The 18,135-nt window shown below is 50.6% G+C and overlaps 1 protein-coding gene across 1 annotated transcript in view; it reads left to right on the top strand.

Annotated features, from left to right (window-relative positions):
- Nucleotides 1-3,805: 3,805 nt before the first annotated feature.
- Nucleotides 3,806-18,135, top strand: part of Gnb1l (G protein subunit beta 1 like) — a 33,236-nt gene continuing 18,906 nt past the window's right edge. The window contains exons 1-4 of the mRNA XM_004843266.3: nt 3,806-4,607; nt 4,991-5,138; nt 5,611-5,736; nt 14,260-14,467. Of these exons, the coding sequence (XP_004843323.1) occupies nt 5,011-5,138; nt 5,611-5,736; nt 14,260-14,467 (462 nt within the window). The 5' untranslated portion in view covers nt 3,806-4,607; nt 4,991-5,010. The remainder of the gene's footprint in view (nt 4,608-4,990; nt 5,139-5,610; nt 5,737-14,259; nt 14,468-18,135) is intronic.

Below are 18,135 nucleotides of genomic sequence, written 5' to 3'. Positions count from 1 at the left end.
ATGTTTTCTGGGTGGAGGAGACATCAGGGTATCCATTTTACTGCAGGTGGCACCCAAGTGGAATACGGAATGCTCAGGACCTTGAGGGCTTGTCTCACACACATTTGTGGTGGTGAGGGCTGGAGGGTCCCATTAGAGGGGGTCCTGCTAGCCTAGGTGGCTTTTCCTGGTGCTGATATACATGAAGGTGGAACCTGGTGAGCTGGGACAGGCAGAGCCAGTGCTCAGAGTATCTCAGGGTGACGGCTTCCCTGTTTTCTCATGCTTCTCAGTTCTTTCTGCTGATTTCTAAACATCCTCCAGTAAGCAGTTGTCCTGTTATGATAAAATGAGAGGCCTTGGAGGTGGGCACTGGGCCATGGACCTTGGAGGCCAGGGAAGTGCCTGGGGCTGACCTGTGCCCAGTGGGTCAGACTAAGGGGTGCAAATGGGTAGAAACCCCAGAAATTGTCTTGGGAAGGGACCTGTTGTCTTTGGGTACTAGCCATTCCCTTGGCCTTGTCTCATCTGCCTTGAATTGCATGTAGGTTCTGTCTGAGCTGACATAGCCTCTATGGGCTGTGGGATGGACTGTGGCAGCATGCTGGGCATATGCGTATCTGCTCTGGCTCCCTTCTGAGGGCCATTGCTTGGGCACCATGGCTGCTATACCTGCCAAGGTGTAAAGGTGGGATGTAACCTGGCCCCAGCTACACACTGGACTGTCTGCATGCCTGGAAGGCTCAGGGTCCCTTTCTGTGGGGATCAGCCTAAGGCCTGCTAGGCTGCTTCTGTTGTAGCATGTTTATTTGTGTTGCAAGGGCCAAGGGCCTCCAGTTCCAAGGCATTTGTAGACCCTCATAGGAAAGGCTGTCAGAGTTAATGCAAATTGTGTCAAAGTTCTTTCTTTTAATTTTTGAATCTGTCTTGCTTTGACATCACAAAGAGCAAGCAGAACCGAAGTTGTGCTCTAGATTAAGTTTCCTGTTCCTTTGCCCTCTGGGAGGAAAAGACAGGGGTAGAGCAGGGCACCATACAGTGATATGGCCAGTGCCATACATGGGCTATACGCAGGGGCTATGGCCTCCACCCTGAGCAACTGGTGCCAGGGGAGATAGGATAATGCAATTATTTTCAATTAGATTAATAAAGAATAATTAGATGTCATAAATCAAGTAATCCTAGGATATTGTCATGGGAAAAATATGTAGGTAGAATTAATTAGTTTTCAAATAAAGTGTTTATTTTAATTGCTTGAAATGATGGAGCCCTTAATTGCTGATGCATCATTCTGGCCTGAGTATTTGGGCTGTTGTAACAACGTGACGGGTTTGTTCCCCGCCGTTCTGGGGAAACAATAGAGGAGAACTTGATTTCATCACCTTACAATGAGCCTTCTGCTGCGAGGTTCTGGAAACTCCTGCCAGGCTGCAGGCAGGTGGCAAGTGTGGGCTGGGCTTCTCGGGCACTGCCTGAGGCCACCTTACTGCGTTTGAGTATGTTTTTATGCATGTATGTATGTGTGTGCATGCCTGTGTGTATGGACATGCATGTGAGTGTAAAAGTTGTGCATGTGCCTCTGTTTCTGCAGGAGTGTGTCAATGTGAGCACATGTATATGTATTTATATGAGTGTGTGCCTGCATGTTTGTATGTATGTGTGTGTGTCTGCATCTGTGACAGTATGCATGCAGGAGTGTGTGTGTATGTGCATATGAGTGTGAGCATATACATGCATGTGTGTGTAAACGTAAATATGTGCCCGTGTTTATGCACATGTACTTGCGTCTGTACTGCATATGGGAGCTTGTGCAGAGGTGGTCTATTGGATTCTGCTGTCTGGACCCATGTGATGAGAGGGACCTCCGACCTGGACTTAGTGCTTTCCTGCTGGGTTAGGTTAAGGTGCTTTAGCTGGGGTGCTACCGGGAATCGAACTTGGGACCTTGCACTTGAGAGGCAGGTGGCGGAACCACTGAGCTAAATCCCCGGCCCTGGGCTGCCTTCTTGACTCCTTGTGGAGCTGGGGCCTGCAGGCTGTATTTGCAGGCACAGCTTGTATAGGCAGTCAGTGGCTTCTGAGGGCCCAAAGCTGCCCCTTTGAACTTGCCCTCCAGGTTAGCCTGCCTTGAGGCAGTGCTTTCAGTGGACCACAGCAGTGGCATTCGTCTGAAGAACATTGTAGGCTTGGGTCTTCTCCTGAAGGAAGCCACCCTTACATTTGGGGAGAGTTTGTCATCCTTTAGCCAAAGGTCAGAGGGCCTAGTTGGCTCACTCCTCCTTCCCAACCCCATAAAAAGAAAAAAAGAAAAAAAGGATTTGGCACTTTGTAAAGTGCTTTTATAGTGACTTCCTCATTCTCTTTGAAAGCCCTTGAGAGTGGCAGGGTCCATTGATGGTGTGGCTACCTGAGTCTCTCACCAGGAACAGTGTACTCTTGCCCTGAAGTCAGAGCCAAGGCCCCTTCCTAGGCCTGTCCCTGTTAGCACTCGCACTAGGTCACTAGGATCTAGGCCCAGCCCTAGTCTCACCTCAGTGGCATAGGTGCAGACCTTGTTGGCACAGTCCACCCTGCATATGCCCTTGTGGTCTCCAGGGAGCCTGGCTTGGGCTGCTGCCTGCTCCTCCATGCTCTGTGCTATTTGGAGCCCACTCCTCCTTTTCTTATGAAAAGAGAGAGAAGACAAGGGGGTGGGTTGGCTTTAGGGGGAGGCAGCAGGGCTTAGAGGTGGAAGGCATGGCTGGAGGGGGTCCCCAGGGATGAGCTGTGCACTAGAGAAGCCTTCATCTCTCCTGCCTCCACACCTACTCTTTGTTGCATGTGGCCTTGACCTGTGGCCCCTTCTCCCACATCCCATAGCAGCCTCTGGGCCAACATTCCTTTCTGGAGGAATGCTTCCTGTCTTTTTTGATCCTGTTCTTTTACTAGCTGTGGTCCTTCTGGTGGTTACAGCTGCCACCCAGTTGGACAGGCTTGTCCCCACCCTCCTGTGTATATGATGCAGTTGGGTTGATTGGGAACTGTCCCACAGCCCACTGGTAGAGACCCAGGACAGGCTGTAGCAGCCCCAGACTGTCTGCCCCTCACCTTTTCCTCTGCAACTTCAGCCTAGCACATGGCCAACTGGAAATGCTCCCAGCTACTGGGGCAGGTCACTTCTGGCTCTGGGGACACCTTGTTTGTCAGAACAGCCACCTTTAGGACTGAGTTGGCATAAGGGCCTCTGCAGAGTTGAGTGGGTGAGGTGGGTTCAGAGTGGACCCTGGAAGCTTCTCCATTTGAAGGGACCCCAGCAAGTCCCTTTGTGACAGTAGCCCTGTGAGGAGCAGCCAGCTGTTCTACACCTTGGAGCACACAGGCTCTAGAGCACTTCAGGCCTGAGCCCTGGACCTAGGCTAGCTCACTCAGCCATTTCATGCCTTAGTTTCCCCAATGTCAGAGGGTGCCACCTCCTCACAGGGTGGTTGTAACAATTAGAAATTGTGATGGTGAGTGCAGGCCTAAGATCCAGCAGGGGTGTTTACAGCAGAGGTGAGGAGGGGGCACTTCTTCAGTTCCCCTGGGGCCGCATGTGGTTCCTAGCACCCAGCATTCCCGCCATCTGTTGAGCTGATGGCAGTGCCCACTCAGGGCTGGTTCTGGAGCAGAGAGCAGCCCAGCCTGACCCCTGGCTTCCCGCTCCCCAGCTAGCCATGGACCCCAAGTGGCAGCATGTCCTGACACTTTTTTACCACACTGCATGGAGAGGTGAAGAAGGGTTCAAGGAAGGGAGGAGATTGGATTCGCCAGAAGAGCACATAAGGTAGGGCTCTTGAGGGAGGGAGGCACTGGAGCAAGGGCTGGATGGGGTAGGGCTCAGCCTAGCCTGGAAGCAGGACAAGCACTGCCAGCATGCAGGAAGTGGAGCAGAGAAACACTAGTGTGGACAGCAGGAGTGGGGAGGCAGAGGGCACAGCTGGTATAAGGAAAAGATGATTCAGAGACACATGTTAAAGCACTGCAAGGAAAACGTTACTCAGGCCATTGTGGTGGTACTGGGACCACGGCAATGAGGCTTTGAAATGGAGGAGGAACATTGGGCTCAGCTCTTGAATACAGCATGGACAAATGGAAATTTAGTCAAGAAACCAAGGGGCTTCAGTGTACAGCAGACATCAGGAATGAGGGGGATTCTGACTAAAGGCAGGGCCAGGTGATCAGAGACATCACGCACCCAATCAGATATTGAGGGTAAGCAGAGTTTTTACTAAAACTAGATTTTACAAAGAAGTCCATATATGGGCCTAGGAGAAGGTTCAGACATTGAATTAAGTTTGGTGAAGCAAAGAATCTTTTCCTGAGAATTTCTTTCTTTCTTTTTTTTTTTTTTGTACCTGGGATCGAATTTGGGTCCTTGTGCTTGCACAGCAGGCACCGGAACCACTGAGCTAAATCCCCGGCCAAAGCAAAGAATCTTTTGCCGGGGGAGTAGGGGGCTGCTGGAGATGGAACCCAGGGCCTTGTGCATGTAAAAGAGCACTGAGCTACATTCTTAGACTCAAGCAAAAGAACTTCACCAGCACTGGACAAGAAGCCCTGAAGGCAGCATGTGGCTCTGTGCAGGGCACCCAGTGCCAAAGTGGCCAGGGGTAGGTGTGGATGCCATTGTACCGGCCCAGGGAGGGTAGAGGTTGGCAAATGGTAATACCAGTGAGGTGCAAAAGCCCATAGGTGGAATGGGGGTTGTATGGAGGGTTCACAGATTTCCATCAGGAGCAACGACCAGAAGAGGCCTATTTGGGAAAGGGTGAGCACCTCCCTCTTGGCTGGGCCCCCATGGCCCATGCAGCGAGCTGATTCTTAGCCACAGGACCATTGAGCACTTTTGCAGAGCAGGAAGTCTCCCTTCCTCCAGGAGAAACAGGGCCAGGGGCACTGATTGGGTCAGGGTCCCAAATGCCTCTGCCCAGGCTGCCTCCCTGGAGGAGGACAGATGGCTCTTGTCACTCATGTGTCCTTCCTTGGTCCCCAGGTGACTGCACCCTGCCTAGCATGGCTGTTCCCCTCCCCCTGCCACCGCCAGGCCCCCAGTTTGTTCTGCGAGGCACACAGTCAGCAGTGAATGCACTGCATTTCGGCGGAGGAGCCCAGGCCCAGGGGCGCCAACTTCTCTTCTCAGGGTGAGTAGCAGTTGCCTCAACCTGAGCCTGGGGATGAAGTCAGAGGGTTGTAGGGCTAGCACAGAGCCCAGAACACATTTAGGGTACAAGCATAGAGTTTCGAGGCGCCTGTCCCTTGTGCTTGCTGTCCTTTCAGGACTGACCCCCTTGGAGAAGCAGGGACACATGCCCCTTTGTTGGAGACTGTGTAGCCTACATTCAAGTGGCAGGGCTCTCCTTCCCCTCTGGAGCAGCACTTGGTGCCTAAGTTCCCCACCCAGGCTCCCAAGGGTCTTGCCACTCACCTTCTCTGGAGCAGCCAGTTTTATCCTTGATTCATAGTTAGCGCTGTTGACTATTAACCTGAAACCTCTAGTGGTCAAAATGCCCTCATTGCCACGTGTGTGGTGTCTGGGTGGGGCCCAGGGCAAGCTTGGAGTGTCCACCTGACTCTGGTGCCTGCTCCTGACCTGTGCTGGGCTCCTCTCAACAGGTCTCAGAGTGGTCTTGTTCATATCTGGAGCCTGCAAACACGGAGAACAGTTGCAACCCTGGATGGCCATGGGGGCCAAAGTGTAACTTGGCTGCAGATGCTACCCCAGAGCCACCAGCTTCTCAGGTATGTCACAGCAGCACTCATTGAGGTCCTAAAGCAGCCACTTCCTGGCCTCCAATGGGAGTCAGGAGCACCCCAACACAGGCCCTTGTAACTACACCTGGCTGCCAGGGTGAAATAGGAGACTTGAAAGGTCAATTGAAAAGAATGAAAAAAAGAAAGGTCAAGGGGCAGCCAGCCAGTTTGGTTGCCACATGTGGAAGATACTAGGATAGCCCCTTATCCTCAAGGAGGTGAGCAGAGCCAACATCTTCTGGCTTTACCATCTTCGCTGAAGCCTTTATTTGCTCCAAGGCAGGGTTGGAGGGTGCCACCTCAGGAGGCTGGAGTGCTGGGGCTGGTAACATCTGAGGTGACTTCTACCAGCCCAGGTGTGACATGTCAGGGAAGGCCAGGCTTCATGGAGGGCACTTGGTTGTGGCTTTGAGGTGGGCAGAGATGATGGGCCACAGGCTGGGGGAGTGGAATCAAGTATAGGCTCAGACCAAGAGCCTGGGGGGAGCCAAGTGGACACAGCAGGCCACATCTGAAAGCTAGAGTCCTGGCTATGTATCCCTTTCTGGATTGTAACTGCCCACTTGACTCACTCAGTGGTTTGCTTCAGCTTCTGAGTAGGTGCAGCAATGGGGCCAACTCCCTGCCTGTGGCCCTGCAGCATCTCCTGTGTTTCTGCCCAGCCAGGTTCCCTCCTCTAAGGCTCTGGTTCCAATATGAGAGACTATGTGCTGTGTGTGTGTATGTGCGTGTGTGTGTTCTGTACCCTAAAAATCACTTGTGCATCTTGTCTAGACTGCCCTCAAGCTGAAAGGGCCCACTGGGGGATGACCCTTCCCCATCAAAGTGCTCACTAACCCAGCCTCTGTTTATCTTAAGAGTGGGTTTCTGGTACCCTTGGCCTTTCCCAAGGCAGTGTGTACAGGTGCTGTGCTGGCCACCCACCCTCTAACTGCTGAGAAGAGTCTGCCAAACGGTACATGAATGCCTCTTTCCACAGCCTATGCTTCAGTTGGGGCAGGGAGTTGTCACTCCAGTGAGACTACATAGGTTAAGGCCATAGAGAGTCCAACTTGGGAGTGTCATGAGGGGCCACGAGAGACCCAAGGCTGGGCAGCCTGCGGTGATCCTGAGGCAGGAGCATCCCTTGGTAGTTTCTGGGGTTGTGTTCTGGCATTGTCACTGTGGCCTTGTGGAGGTGACAGGCCCAGGGACATCAGATGGGTCAGGAAGGGGCAAATGGGTAAGAGGCTTCTCTGCTTCCCATGGGGAGAGGGAAGGATAGGGCATGGCAGGGATGGGGAGGGTGTGCAGGCAGCCAATAACAAGTCCTCTTACAGGGCTACCTGGCTGCCAGAGCAGGGTATTGTCCTCAGTCATAGCAACATTTGCCCTTCTTGGGGACTGCTGCTGCCAGCTCAGAAACCAAATCAAAGTGCCACTTCCCTGAGCAGTCTTTTCCCCCCACAGATTGCTTATGCTTCCCTCCTGGGTCTTGGCACCCTTCATGTTCAGGGCATTTCTGTGATAGGCCTGTCCTCCTGTTCTAGACTCAGACCCTGAGACACCCGAGTGCAATGGCATCTAGTCCCTGGATGACAGGATTGTTTGTCCCCTGATGGTCTGTAGAGGACTTTTGTGCCAGACTCACGTGGTGCCACCACCCAGAAGATGGCTGTTGGGGGCTGAGGGACCAGAGTTGTCCAGGAGGGCAGTGGCTCTGACCCTGCGTGCTTGTGGAGCCTTTACTGAACCTTACCTCCTTGCCCTCGGCACAGAGGGCTCTGTGTGGTTTTGGTGTTTCCTTAATTGTCAGAGTAGACATTTCTAAATACCCCCACTGAGCCAGTGGCGCTCGAATTACCATTTGTAAATGTTCCCAAGTTTTCAGCTGAGAGGCCTTTAAGGACCTCCTGCTCCTCCAGGGGCCAGACACCTGGGTGGCCTTGAGCAGTCCTCTGGGTTGCACAATGGCAGGCCTGGTGTGGGAGGCACACTCAGAGGGCAGCCTGGGGCAAGCATTTTGTGATGTCTCCTCTCGCAGCCAGGATGGTGCTGCAGAGGCCTCTCTCCAGCAGGCTCAGCTGTGGGTCAGGAGGCCTTGGATGGAAACTGCAGGTGTGGAATTCCCAGGTGCATTTACATTGCACTGAACACTGTAGTCTGTGAGGCTACCTCCACTCGGCCTGTGTTCAGCTGTGTTTGAAAGCCACATCTCTCTAAGTGGCCCTTGAAGGAGGCTGTGTGCTTTCAAGTCTAGGAAGGGATAGAGGATCCCCAACTCCACCTACACCTGTGCCATACAGCCTCTTTGACAGGGCTTTTTTTCCCTTTTTCAGTGTGAAATATAACATACCGGTACTTACAGAAGAGTGCAAGTATGAGTGTGCAGACTGTTGCATTATCACAGAGGGAGCACCTGAGCAACCATCTCCTGGGCGAGAAGGGTAGCATTACCAGCTCCCCAAATCCCCCAGCATGACCTGCCACCCTCACAAGTGCTACCCACCCTCCCCAGAGGTAGACGGTGGCTCTATGCCTTGTTCTTGCTTTACTGTCTTAATATTTGTCTCAAAAAAGCAGAGGCTAGTTTTATCTTTTTTTTTTTTTCTTGAGAAAAATGAAACCGTAAGAAAGAATCCCTTTTGCTTCTGACTTTTGTCTCTCATTCCAGTCTCTACAAGGTCCATTCAGTATGTGTAGCTACAGCTAGTTGTTTCCTGTGTGGTACCCATTAGTGCGTTTGCATCGGGTTGCCCACTTGGGGCTGTTGGACAGAGTTGTCAGGAGGACTCATCTGAGTCTCCTTGTGCCTAGAGGTACACATGTGCACCTAGGTGCAGGTTGGGCCCCCGAATCCCGAGCTGGGATGTTTGGGCCACAGTGCTTGTGTACATTGGATTTGTCAGCAGCAGACACCGACCTGCACCTCCCAAAGCCGGTGTGCCCCTGCCTACTTCACCCCTATACATGGGCACTTCTGAATGTGCTTGATTTGAGTTTTTTCTAATCCCAGTGGACCCTTTTCTTATGTTTGTCAGCCACTTGGAGAAACTATCTTAAATACCTCTTGGTTTCTTGTCTATTCCTCTGATTGACTGCCTTTCTCTTACAGAGATAGAGTTCTTTTTAATATTCTGGATATGATGGATATTTTTATATTTCATATTATTCCTCCAGCATTGATGGGTTGCATTCTTCACTCTCCTGATGGTGTCCTCAGTGAACAAAAGTATTTTAATGGAGTCCCATTTGCCAGGCTTTTTCCCCTCCTGGTGAATGCTTCTGGGTCTTTCAAGGAAAGCGCTGCCCTGAGACTTTCAAAGAGGTCCCTTCTCATCACCTGAGAACTCTGATGTTCTTAGATCATGGTTCTTCTGGAATTCACTGCTGGACTGTGAGGCATATTCTGCTTCCATGGAGACCTAGTGGTCCTGTTGCCCCCCTCATTCCCTTCCAGCGTCAGCCATGTTGGCATCTGAGCTCATGGGTAGGGAAAAAGGGTGCCAGGCAGAGGTACCGGCAGCCAGAAAAGCAGAGCAGTGGATGACATTACAGAAGTGGCCAGGATGGTGGAGAGGCTGGCCACGTCAGGTAGACAGGCTCTGTGGTTGAGCACGTCAGTAAAGGTGTGAGTGGTAGGAGGGCTGGGGATTCCCCTGTGTGAAGAAGAGAGGTAGACATGTGGAAAGGGGAGGGTGACACAGGGTGGCACCCACCAGTTCCTAGGCTGGGGTCATTTGAGGAGTAGGATATTGTCATAACATCAGAATATCTCCTATCACAGGATCACAGAATCCTTGCCAAACAAGGGTAATGGGCTTTGCAGTGGACAGGCCCAGCGGGAACCATCTTGACCAGGAGTGCAGGTTCCATCATGTGCTTCCTGTTTTGATGGCTAAGGAAGGTGCAGCATCATCCTCATGGCATCCCTCTAGGAACATGGCCTAGGTCTCATCAGCAGGCAGTGTCCTCTAGGGAACAAGGGCATGCTGGAGACATGAGAGGTGGAAAGAGGAAGGAGTGTGACAGGCTGCTGGGGGCTGGTGAAGATCAACAGCAAGTGTAGTGTGCACTCCATGTGGGGCCCAGCAGGCCACAGCAAGACAGAGGCTGTGGGTTGTTGGGGTTAGGGGTGTCAATGATGAAGTAGTGTCCTTGTGTGAGGAGGGGCACAGGTAAGAATGGGCACGTGTGTGTGCTCATGGGACAGGGGAGGGGCTGAGTAGGTCAAGTAGGTCACCTAGGACAAGTACATCACCAGGCAGGAGGTCTTGCGAACATCTCCATGCTATCCTTGACTGTCCTGTGAGTACAGAATAGAAAGTTGGGATTGTCTCTTGTTTGTTTTGTTTTGTTTGGCTTTTTGAGGCAGGGTCTCGCTATGTAGTTCAGGCTGGCCTTGAACTCACTATGTAGCCCAGGTTGGTCTCGAACTCACAGCAATCCTCCTGCCTCAGCCTTCTGAGTGCTGGGATTATAGGCATGTGCCACCACACATATAACTAATTATAGTGTATTATTTGAGGAAGAATGACAAGAAAAAAGTTATAGCCAATACAGGTGCAATATTTTTTCTCCAAATATTTTCAGTCTGCAGTTGTTTAACACAATCAGAGCCCATGGATACAGAGGGGTGACTGTCTTTGAGAATAAGCTGGTTGTTTACTCCCTGCCTGGTGCACATCAGTGCCCATAGGCATGAGCATGATGCTTGACTGCCTTCCCCACCTGGGCCCTGCCGTCCAGCAGAGTCTCATGCAGGCTGTGTGAGTCTGAGTCCTCCAAATATCCAGGCACATTTGAACATCAGCTTGGCAGGTGCTCTAGAAACAGTAAAGCCTGGTATGGAGTTGCTCCAGGTCAGATCCAGAAAGAGGGCCCTCCATGAGCCAGGTTCTCTGAGGCCTGGGTCCCTCATATGTTTGTGCATGGTAGCAGCTCAGAGGAGTTTTGGGCAAATTTTTCAGTTTCCCACCAACGTCTCTTCTGTTTTAGGGTCTACTGAATTGTCTTGGCTCCTTAGTCCCCTCTCTTCTGAGATCATTTCATTCCTTGTTTTTTGTGACCTCAACATTTTTGAAGAGTACTGCTCAGATGTTTTGCAGAATGCCCCTCAGATTGAGTTTGTGATGTTCTCAAAGGCTTAAATGCGTGTTATGGGTTTGGGGAGGAAACCCACAGAAATGAATGTCCTCATCCCAGGGTACCGTGAATGCATGGTGTCCCCACGGCTCATTGCACGAGAGGTTGACCTGATCATTTGGTTCAGGAAGTATCTGCTGGGGCCCACTGTCAAGATCCAATAAGTTGAGGAGGAAAAAAAGATTCAATAGGTTGAGCACAAGTAATCTGAAAATCTGAAACTTTTTGAGTATTATGTCAGCTCTCAAAAATTTAGAATTTTGGAGCACTTCAGATTTCAGATTTCTGGATTAGGAATGCTCAACTAGTAAAGCCTATGTAACCATTTTAAAATCAGAAAAACTCTGAAATACAAAACTCTTCTGGACCCAGAATTTTGAATTTTGAATAAGAGCTCCTCAACCTGTATCTTCCTGGATTCCTGAGCAGCAGGTCCTGCCCACACTCAGTGGAGAATTAAGTTTCATCTCCCCAAGGCAAGAGGTCCGTGAACATATGGGCCTGTTTTGGACCCAGCACCGTTAACTAAGGATAAATGGAAGGAGGCAATTTGTGCCTACGCAAATGCCCTGCTTCTCCTTAGAGTTTGCATTTACCAGTGGGTTCTGCCTGCAGGTTACTACTTGGGTGTTCTCATGGGGACTTTTTTTTGAGAGGGTGCTTTCTGTTTTCCTCATTTCTCCTCACTTCCTTTTCATTAGAATTCTGCTTTAATTGAAACTTAGGAACCCATGAGGAAAGTTTTTCCCTTCTTCCTCATTTATTTATATGTTTACTCATGAAATTGGACTTGTGGAGACTCATTTCATTCTTTGGGTTAAAATCTAATATTACTGGCATTTATCACTCAGATTTTTCCAACTTTTGGGCACGTATCTTTTTTTTTTTTTTTTGGTACCAGGGATCAAACTCAGATCCTTGTGCTTGCGCAGCAGGTGGCGAAACCACTGAGCTAAATCCCCGGCCCTGGGCACATATCTTTTTGATGTGCCACTATCTTTTACTTTGTTTGTAAGCTATTTCTATTTTTTTCTGGAACTAATTGAAAGATGCTTGAAACTCACCTTGGTTTCTTCCCTCACCCTGGCCCTAGCATCACTATTTCTTCAGAAACCTGGCTCCTGTGTTTGGAGAATGGGATTAACTGAGCCCTGGGTGCTAGGGGTTTTGTTGCTTCTAGGTGCTTTGGGTGCACAATGCTGGGGGACTCTTGGGCACATGCTGTGCATATCTACATTCATCTCTGTCTGTCTGTGCGTGGATGTGACTACACATGCACTCTTGCTGACCTCTGGTTTCTGATAGTCACCCCACAGGCCCCTCTGTGAGGGAGAAACGCAGTTCTCACTGTCCACCATTGTCATGTGTCATTCTCCCTAGTGGGGTTGTGCAAAGTTTTCAGAACTGCTGCCTGTCTGTGAAACTAAGCCATCTGTGGTGGCACATGCCTGTCATCCCAGCACTCTGAGAGGGCAAGGCAGGAGGATCACAAGATTGAGCCCAGCCTGGGCAACTTAGACCCTATCTCAAAATTTAAAGAGAGGGAGAGAGAGAGAGAGAGAAGGGGAAGGGGAAAGGAAAAGAAAAGGGAGGGAAGGGAAGGAAGAGCTGGGGATGTAGCTCAGCACAAAGGTCCTGGGTTCAATCTCTAGTATCACCAAAATAAATAAATGGATAAATAAATTTTAGTCTGATTTGAGTGACCATTCTATTAATGATCTCTTGTATTATTCTCTATTTTAGTGGATCTATTAAAAAGTGTTAAAAATCAACACTTTATACACTGCAAAGTAAATCTATATTTGTTTATATTTTAAAACATCAAAACTTTTGCTGGGATTTCCTGGCTGATGTGCTTATTAAATGGTCACTAGAACCTAAGAATATGACTCAAGAGTAGCTGCTTGGGTATTTCTAGACTCTTTGGTTACAGCTTGTCCTGCTGTCTTCTATTAATGTTTAATTTATTAAGTGTATTTCCTGTACTAAGATTCCTTTTTAAACTTTTATGTACTAATATGTATACTAAGTATTTCAAAGTGTGGCATAAAAATAATAAAACCCAAATAGATAATATAGAATAAAGTATAGCTTTGGAACCAAAAAAATAAAATAAAATAAATAAATTTTAAAAATGAAGAAGAAGAAGAGCAGGAGGAGGAAGAGGTGGAGGAGGAGGAAGAAAGGAAAAAGGAAAGGCACCAAGTCACCACTTGGGCCACTGTATTTCTGGAGTTACATTTCTCTTTAACCTCAAGTATCTGATAAAACACTCCCCAGACCCTTCAGGTCAGCTCCCCTATCCCCAGTGCACTGTGTCACCCACTTTGTCAGTGTTTGGTCTCTCCTGGGCTCCCAGCATCTCAGTTCGATGCTTCTGCCGTGCATACGTGAAGTTCACTCTGTGTGTGTGCAGTTCTGTGGGTCTTGCAGATGCAGAGTCCTGCATCTGCTTCCCCAGGACCACACAGAGCAGTCTGTTGCCTTGCTGGGCCCAGAGCTGCCTACCGTGGGGAGTTTTCCCCATGGCTCTCTACCCATTTCATACCTTTTCTAGAATGTCACAGAAGTGTGTAGCCTTTCAGATCTGGCTTTTTTCACTCAGCAAATCATTTCTGAGCTTCCTCCAGGCTGTTGCATGGGTCAACAGTTGGCTCCTTTCTGTTGCTGGTGGTATTCCGAGGTATGGACAGGTGGCTCTCCTGTTGGAGGGCAGCAGGGTTGTTTCCTGTTTGGATGATAATAGGTAGAGCTGCTGTAAGCATTCTTATATCAGGTATTTTTCTTGTTTTTTTGGTAAATAAATATAGATTTAAAATTCACTTTGGAAAAAATGAAGTGTGAGACCGCTGGATTTTTGTTTGTTTTTGTTTTTTGTTTTTGAGACAAGGTCTTGCTGTATAACCCAGGCTAGCCTTGAACTCACTGTGTACCCCAGGCTGGCCTCAAACTCACAGAAATCCTCCTGCCTCAGCCTCCTGAGTGCTGGGATTATAGGTGTGTGCTACCACACCTAGCCGATTGCTGGATTTTTAAACCTAACTCACAGAAAGAAGGAAGGAAGGTATAAGGGTAGGCTGTGCATCAGTGGGATGGAGAGCAGCAGGAGGGCCATGGCAGGCTGGTTAGGGGATCAAGCACCCACGTCCTCAGTCTGCTGTAAGTGCTGGCTCTGGGCACCTTGGGTAAAGACTCAGGTATGAGTGCCAGGTGAAAAGGCCCTTGCTTAACCAAAGTTTCTGGCCTGAGATGGTCCAATACTCACCACCGCTGCTGTCTCCAGAAACGTGGCCACCTTCACCCTTAGGGAGCTGAGTGCCCATACTTGCCTGAGATGGTACAGTTGTGTTCATTGGGTCTCACAGCCTCTTCCTCTTGCTTTGTCAGTCAGGGCCGAGACCTGCGACTGTGCCTATGGGACCTGGCAGAGGGCCGGAATGCCATTGTGGACTCTGTGTGCCTGGAGAGTGTGGCCTTCTGCAGGAGCTCTGTTCTGGCCGAGGGGCAGGCACGCTGGCTGCTTGCACTGCCAGGGAAGGGCAGTGATGAGGTGAGGACCAGCACTACTGATGCCCTTCATTCCCCGAACCATCAGGTACTGGGTTTCTATTAAACAAATGTATTTGTCCTGCATGCCTGGTAAGGAGGCATACCTGGCTGCCTATTAGGCTCTGAAAGCTGCTTCATGTAGGCATAGGGGCCACCTGCTTGGCTATACCTCTAGTGGCCTTAGACTCTTCACAGCTGGCTCTGCCTTGGCCTGGTCACCTGTGAAGTAGGCTAGGGTGAGCCATCCTTCCAGGCCAGTGGTGAGAATCAGAATGGGCCAAGGGGAGGGGCTCATGCCTTGGACCCCTTGGAACCCAGTGCAGTAATACTGATGGAGGAGAACAGCCAGGGATAGCAGAGTGTGCAGACCTAAAGCCACCAGGGGCGGTTGGAGGAGAAACACTGAGTTCCTCTGGGTATGTAGGCCAAAGTAGGAGGGACACTTGAGTGACTGGCAGGAGGTAGTGGATGAGAGACTGAGGCCCTGGTAATTGAGAATGCAGGGCACTATAGTGGTAGTCGTGGCCCCTGAGGAACAGGTGAGCAGAGGAATTTATAGAGGAGAGGTCTCCCAGGGGCAGGGAGGTCACTGTTTGGTGACATTCAGGCCAGAGTGACAGGAGGAGGTATTAGTGATGTGGAACTGGTCAGGTTGTAGAGTGGTGTCCACACCCCAGGGACAAAGGAAGCAGAGTCCACCAAGGAAAGGGGTGCCCAGAATACAAGGATAAAGGTACAATGTGGGAAGTCAGGGCAGAGGACAGCATAAAGGGGATGGTGAGGACACAGGCCCAGCTTTAGGGAAGAGAGAGTGGAGAAGGACCTAAGAGTGGTGATTGTCAGGCCTGATAAGTGTGCGGGACTGTTGCTTCAGGGGCAAGAGGCTGGGAAGGGGCTTTTGTCCATCCCCTTGTAGGCCCACAGTCCTTTGTGGTCAGTGGTGCTAGTCAGGGAAACTCCCCCCAGTGCTGGCACGTCAGGCCCCGTATACTTGGTTAGGCTTGGCCCCACTCAAGAAGTCATTTTTGTCTTCAAGTAGAGCCGGTTCATAAATAATGAGATAGGAACGGGCATTTATTTGTTCATGATTACATTTAAATCACCAATTAGCTACGTGCACTTTTCTTGCTAGTTTGCCAAAAACCTGTTAAAATTTTTATTAATGTGAGAAGGAGGGGGCATGCTTCTTCCTGGATGGTGGGAGCAGGTGGTGCCAGCTTCTCCCCAGCTGCAGACCCATGAAATGCCATCCTGAGGTTCGAGAGAGTTCATTCCCAAGGGCGGTGCTGCTGGCCATCCTCCATGTGCTCTCATCTCAGTCATACCCAGGCCGCTGCCTGGTGCATGGTTAGCCTGCAACTTCCCTCCCTGGAAGCCATCCCCTGCGTGGTTTTAACCAGCTTCCTGTTTCCAGTTCTCCCAGTACAGGCAGCATTGGTATTTTTCAGGAACAGTCAGTCTGGGGACCTTGGACATCCTGGGAAAATGGTTGTTTTCCACATTCCCACCTGGAATATGCCTGGACTGAGCCCTGGAAAAGCATTGCTAGCCTATGCCCAGACAGTGCCTGGGGAGCACACTCCTGCCCTGCTTAGCTGTCTGGGTGGCCACACTTGTCCAAACCCAGAATTTTCCTTCTGGAAACAAAAATTGCAGTTGGGTGCCAGATGGAAAGTGTCTGTAGGCTCTGAGCACAGCAAGACCAGGGACTCCTCCTCTGACAGCACAAAACCTGGATCACGGTCCCTGGGCCAGGTGGTTGCATGCCTGCCCCTTGATGCCCAGGTCCTGGGCTCTCTACTGCATGAAGGATGGCGACTCAAGAAGCTGCTGTTCCCATACTCCCTCCTGTACTTCCCAGCTTAGACCCTCAGAGCTGGCCTGGTTTTTACCCTCACCCCCTCTTCTAGCCAAAAAGCAGATTTGCTGTATAAACGCCTGGCCCCTTGTCCTCAAGCACCTCTGCACTGCCACCCAAGGGGTCTTCCTGAGCCCACAGGTCAGGACAGCCCTTACTCATAAGCTGTGGGCTATGCAGACTACTTGTCCTGTGACTTCTGCCTTCCCCCAGATACCCCAGGAACATGTGTATACTGAGGGCTCCTTCTGCATTCAGCATTTGGGTCATAGCTCAACCCTGGCCCAGTGCCCACTCCCTGCAGGCTGTGGTTTGTACCTATAGCTCTTCACACAGTGACAACAGCTGATTCCACAAGGAGAAACTTGGTAATAGAGTCTATATTATTCCTGCAGAAAGTAGAGAGGGGCTCAGAGCCCCACCTCCGGCTTCTCCTGGGTCCCTTGTTGCTCTGGCCTCACCTTAGTTCTCCTGGATCTTGGCAGAGTGTTCTCACCAGGGTCCCCACATGGCTCAGCCTTAGATGTATAGACACATGTGTGTTTGTGTGCACGTGTACCTGAATGTGTATGTACACTTTGTGTTCATGTGTGTGTCATGTGGGTGCAAGACTCAACTTCTGCAGTAGGTGGGACAGAGCTGTGGTGCACAGCAAGGGCAGAGGCCCAGCTGTCCAAAGGTGAGCCACTGTGGGGACCCTGGTGAGAGCACTCTGTCCAGAGGTACCACAACCGGGTCCATCTGTCAGACATGGGCATGTCAACAGGACTCTCTAGCCAAAGGACTGGGCTGTGTGTTCATCCCTCTGTCCTGCCTAGAGGCTGCCTGGGCACAACCCTCCAGGATACATATGGGACATGTAACTCAGAACCAGGGGCCCAGGCACTGGCCCTTCAGACATTGTCTGCTAGCCTGGCCTGAAAGGCCAGACCGGCTAGTGTGAGTTCTATCCAGTTGACATCCCAACCTCTCTGGACTACAGGTTCCTCATATGTAAACCAGGGAATCCTCAGTGTTGGCTAGCCTTTCTGTCAAGTTTAGCTGGACGTTGATATTCTTGACACATTATTGGTAGACAAGTAAGTTCTGGGCCAACATCCCTTACCCTAGTTCATAGAGTCATGGCAGAGGGCACAGACATACCTAACTGGCAGTAGAACCACTCAACATTACAAACACAAGGCAGGGGAACATTTAGCTGGCCCTGTGTTGCAGTGTCATGTGGGAGCACCCTGCTCCTCCGAGCTCACAGGAAGGGGTGCCCTGTTCCTACTAAGTAGTTGAGGGTAACCAGGCACTTAGGGACACAGGACAGCTAGGGGCCCAGTTCCTTTCTGTGGTGTTCCAGTGACTAAGTCTGCTCCTCACAGCCTTAACCATCCCCTAGGGATGGTGCTGGGCAGAGTCTGTTCTGGCTAGTCAGTAGATGGGCAGCTCACTCAGGTTGATTTCAGGCCTGTGAGGCCTGACTATGGGCCACAAGGCACCCCTTCCTGCCCAGGTGCAGGAGGACCCAGCACCCAGGCAGCCTAGATATGCAGGACAGCAATCAGGGCCTGGAAAGCCAAGGACCAAATGGAGCTGCTCTTGGAGTCCACATCTTGCTCATTTCTTAGACTGATGGTGGATCTTAGGTGCTCCTGTGTGATACTCCCGAGATTGCATAGAGTGGTTCCTGTATAAAAAACCTACATCGAGAAAGGAAACAAGCAGAGGAGGGAGAATGACCAGGCTAAGTTAGGGCTGGCTGAGACAGGCCTGTTCCACCCTGATGGCAAAATTGAGAGAGGCCATAGACAGCCACCAGTCTGTGACAGGCCGGTCACTCAGGAATGATGTGAGCATTTGTTGCACAA

The sequence above is a fragment of the Heterocephalus glaber genome, unplaced genomic scaffold (assembly GCF_053883595.1).
Source record: "Heterocephalus glaber isolate CG9 unplaced genomic scaffold, H.glaber_assembly_v1.0 deba00001687, whole genome shotgun sequence".
Taxonomy (NCBI): Eukaryota; Metazoa; Chordata; class Mammalia; order Rodentia; family Bathyergidae; genus Heterocephalus; species Heterocephalus glaber.
The sequence above is the reverse complement of the archived record's forward strand: the minus strand, read 5'-3'. Positions and strand labels throughout refer to the sequence as shown.